The following is a 2984-nucleotide window of genomic DNA, read 5'->3' on the forward strand; positions in this document are numbered from 1 at the left end:
GCAATAATTTACTATTTTACTTAAACTCAAATGTAAGACCCTTTTTTGATCTACCAGAGGACTATACCTCCATGTCTTAGCATAAGAATGTGTATGTTGTTTGGCATTTAGTTACTTTATAATAAAGCTACAAAATGCCATTCCTAAGATGTCATTCTGTTTAATCCTTTCGTTTGATTGTTTGTGTGTTTTGGAGACAGGGTTTCTCTGTGTAGCCCGGGCTGTCCTAGTACTCACTCTGTAGACAAAGCTGGCCACAAACTCAGAGATCCGCCTGGCTCTGCCTCCCACACACTGTGATAATGTTGTGTGCCACCAAAGTCCAGCTGTGCTATTTAATCTTTAGAGAGGAAGAATGTGTCTCTTCCCAGCTACAGCATTTGGTTTTTCAAATTAATTTATAAATATAAAAGTTACAGAGAAACCCTGTCTCAAAAAAACAAACAAAAGTTAACTTAAAAGAAAGTTAATGGCTGTTTTAAGTACAACTATGTCACTATTGAAATGATATCATATAATACATGCAAAGGTGACAACAATAAGAAAGAAAATTTTTTTCACATCAAACATGATTAGTCAAACCTGACAAATGCATAGGTAGAAATAGAGACAACATAATCTGATCTGGTGACACAAATATTTGGGGTCTTGTTGTTGTTGTTGTTTTGATTTTTTTTTTTTTTTTGGTTTTTTGAGACAGGGTTTCTCGGTATTGTTTTGGAGGCTTTCCTGGAACTAGCTCTGTAGACCAGGCTGGCCTCGAACTCACAGAGATCTACCTGCCTCTGCCTCCCTAGTGCTGGGATTAAAGGCGTGTGCCACCAACGCCCGGCTTGGTGACACAAATGTTGTATGGAGCCTCTGTACCTGCTTCCTATTTGGCAACCCATACAGAGTACCACCACTGTTAACCAGGAACTGGAAAGGTTTACAGTGTGCCAAAAGCCTATTTTATATTTCAAACAAATACTAATGATTTTATAACAAAAAGTGGAATATTTTACAGTTTGTAAAACCTGATTCTATTTAAAGACTCTTTTACCCAATCCTCGAATCCCATTTCCCCCACCCGCAAAAAAAAATCGAGAGCATGATAACAAATAAATAAAATGCCATGTATATATTTTGAAATTATATATTCTCCTACCTTCAGGGGAAAATAAAAACCATAACATGGAAAAAAAATGTCATGAGGAGAAAATGAACCTCAGTTGCAAGGGGATTTGTCTTCTGGTTCCTGCAAGCGCAAACGTCGGGTGAGTGAAACTTACCAGGTTAGAAACGCAGGACGTTAGGCAGCTGCTCAAAACTGTGCACTGCACCGCAGAAACCCACACGCAGCCAAGGATCACAGCATGGAGAGGTTTGGGGGTGAGCCCACCTTTGCTCTTCATCCCTCATCCAGGCTGGCTTCCTACAGAGCTGTGGTCCTCATGTCTCCCCCTCGCTATAGGAACTCTTTAGGCTTCATCATTTCGGTAGCAAGAGGGACGAGTGGGTTATCTGCTTTCTTTTGCAATGTTGGAATATCTCTCCCTCTTAAAAGAACAGTGAGAGCAGTTAATTTAGACCTTTGAATCTCAGACGGCTCGCGACATCACAGCGTGGCTATTTTATAGTTTAGCGTAATGCCCGTCATGAATGGCATCGAGTGGCTAAAGATCAGATCTCAGGAGAGCTCTCCACACGCAAAGTAAACAGCGGGACTGCAGATTGCGCCCCAGCGAGCCTGCCACACAGACTTGGGCAGAATGCTTGGGTCGGTCAGCCACCGCTCTTCTTTGAGGTTGGCTGAGCCATACAGGAAACTGGGGTTTCACTGTGCATGCTTGGCAAACCATAGCTTGTAACAAATGTTTTAAGAATTGGAAGTCTTGATAGTGAGCGATGACATGGAGAAGAAAACAGGTATACTTTGAAAGCAAACACGTAATTTTTTTCTTAATGAAAGAGCAAACAAAGCTGAAAACTAATAGACAAGTTCTCTGAGGGTGAGGTCAAGACAAGGAAGTTTGTTAAAGAACTCTGAGGATTTTACTACATATTAACTAAAACACCGCCTTATCAGGTCTATTGAGACAGAAAGCAGACACTATAGAGACCTAAAATACACAAAATGTAGCACCTTGGGAAGGAAATACAGTCTCGGTGAACCTATCCTCCAGACAAAGTCCATGTGAAGCTGCAAAAAAGAATATGAAATTTGCAAACTACAGAATTCAGTCGTTCTAGATAGATTACCATGGGTTTCTCTAGATCAGCTCTCTCTCTCTCTCTCTCTCTCTCTCTCTCTCTCTCTCTCTCTCTCTCTCTCTCTCTCTCTCTCTCTCTCTCTCTCTCTCTCTCTCTCTCTCTCTCTCTCTCTCTCTCTCTCTCTCTCTCTCTCTCTCTCTCTCTCTCTCTCTCTCTCTCTCTCTCTCTCTCTCCAGATGCAGGTAAGCCTTCAACTCACTATATGGTTGAAGATAACTTTGAACTTCTGATCCTTCTACCTCTACTTCTAGAATTCTGGGGTTACAGGTGCTCTGTACCACCCCAACCAGTTCTTGGTGTGCTGAGGATAAAACTCTGGGCCTCCAACATGCTAGGCAAACACTCTTCCAATTTATATCCCAGCCCCAACCTTGAATTATTTTGTTGTTATTGTTCCTTTGTTTGTTTGTTTGTTTGTTTGAGACAGGGTCTTACTACCTAGTCCTGACTGATCTGGAACTCACCACACAAGCTGGCCTCAGACTCAAGTGATTCACCTGCCTCTTCCTCTCAAACGTTGGGATTAGAGACATATGCACCACCCTGCCTGGTCCAACCTTGAATTTCTATTTGTCCTGCCTCCATATTCCAAGAGTGTGGTCATTTTTCCATTATCATCATTATTATTGTTGTTATTGTATTTACTATGCTTGTGTCTGTGTGTCTGTCTGTTAAGTACATACGTGTCTCAATGAGTAACTGGTGGTCAGGGGACAACTTGTGGGAGTTGA

General features: G+C 41.7%; 1 protein-coding gene across 1 annotated transcript in view; it reads right to left on the minus strand.

Moving 5' to 3' along the window:
- Ros1 (ROS proto-oncogene 1, receptor tyrosine kinase) overlaps nucleotides 1–1667 on the minus strand; it is a 114659-nt gene extending 112992 nt beyond the window's left edge. Inside the window, exon 1 of the mRNA XM_040728281.1 lies at nucleotides 1272–1667. Within this exon, the coding sequence (XP_040584215.1) occupies nucleotides 1272–1394 (123 nt within the window). The 5' untranslated portion in view covers nucleotides 1395–1667. The remainder of the gene's footprint in view (nucleotides 1–1271) is intronic.
- Between the last annotated feature and the right edge of the window lie 1317 nt (nucleotides 1668–2984).

This window comes from Mesocricetus auratus, unplaced genomic scaffold (genome assembly GCF_017639785.1).
Source record: "Mesocricetus auratus isolate SY011 unplaced genomic scaffold, BCM_Maur_2.0 Super-Scaffold_100018, whole genome shotgun sequence".
In the NCBI taxonomy this organism is placed as follows: domain Eukaryota; kingdom Metazoa; phylum Chordata; class Mammalia; order Rodentia; family Cricetidae; genus Mesocricetus; species Mesocricetus auratus.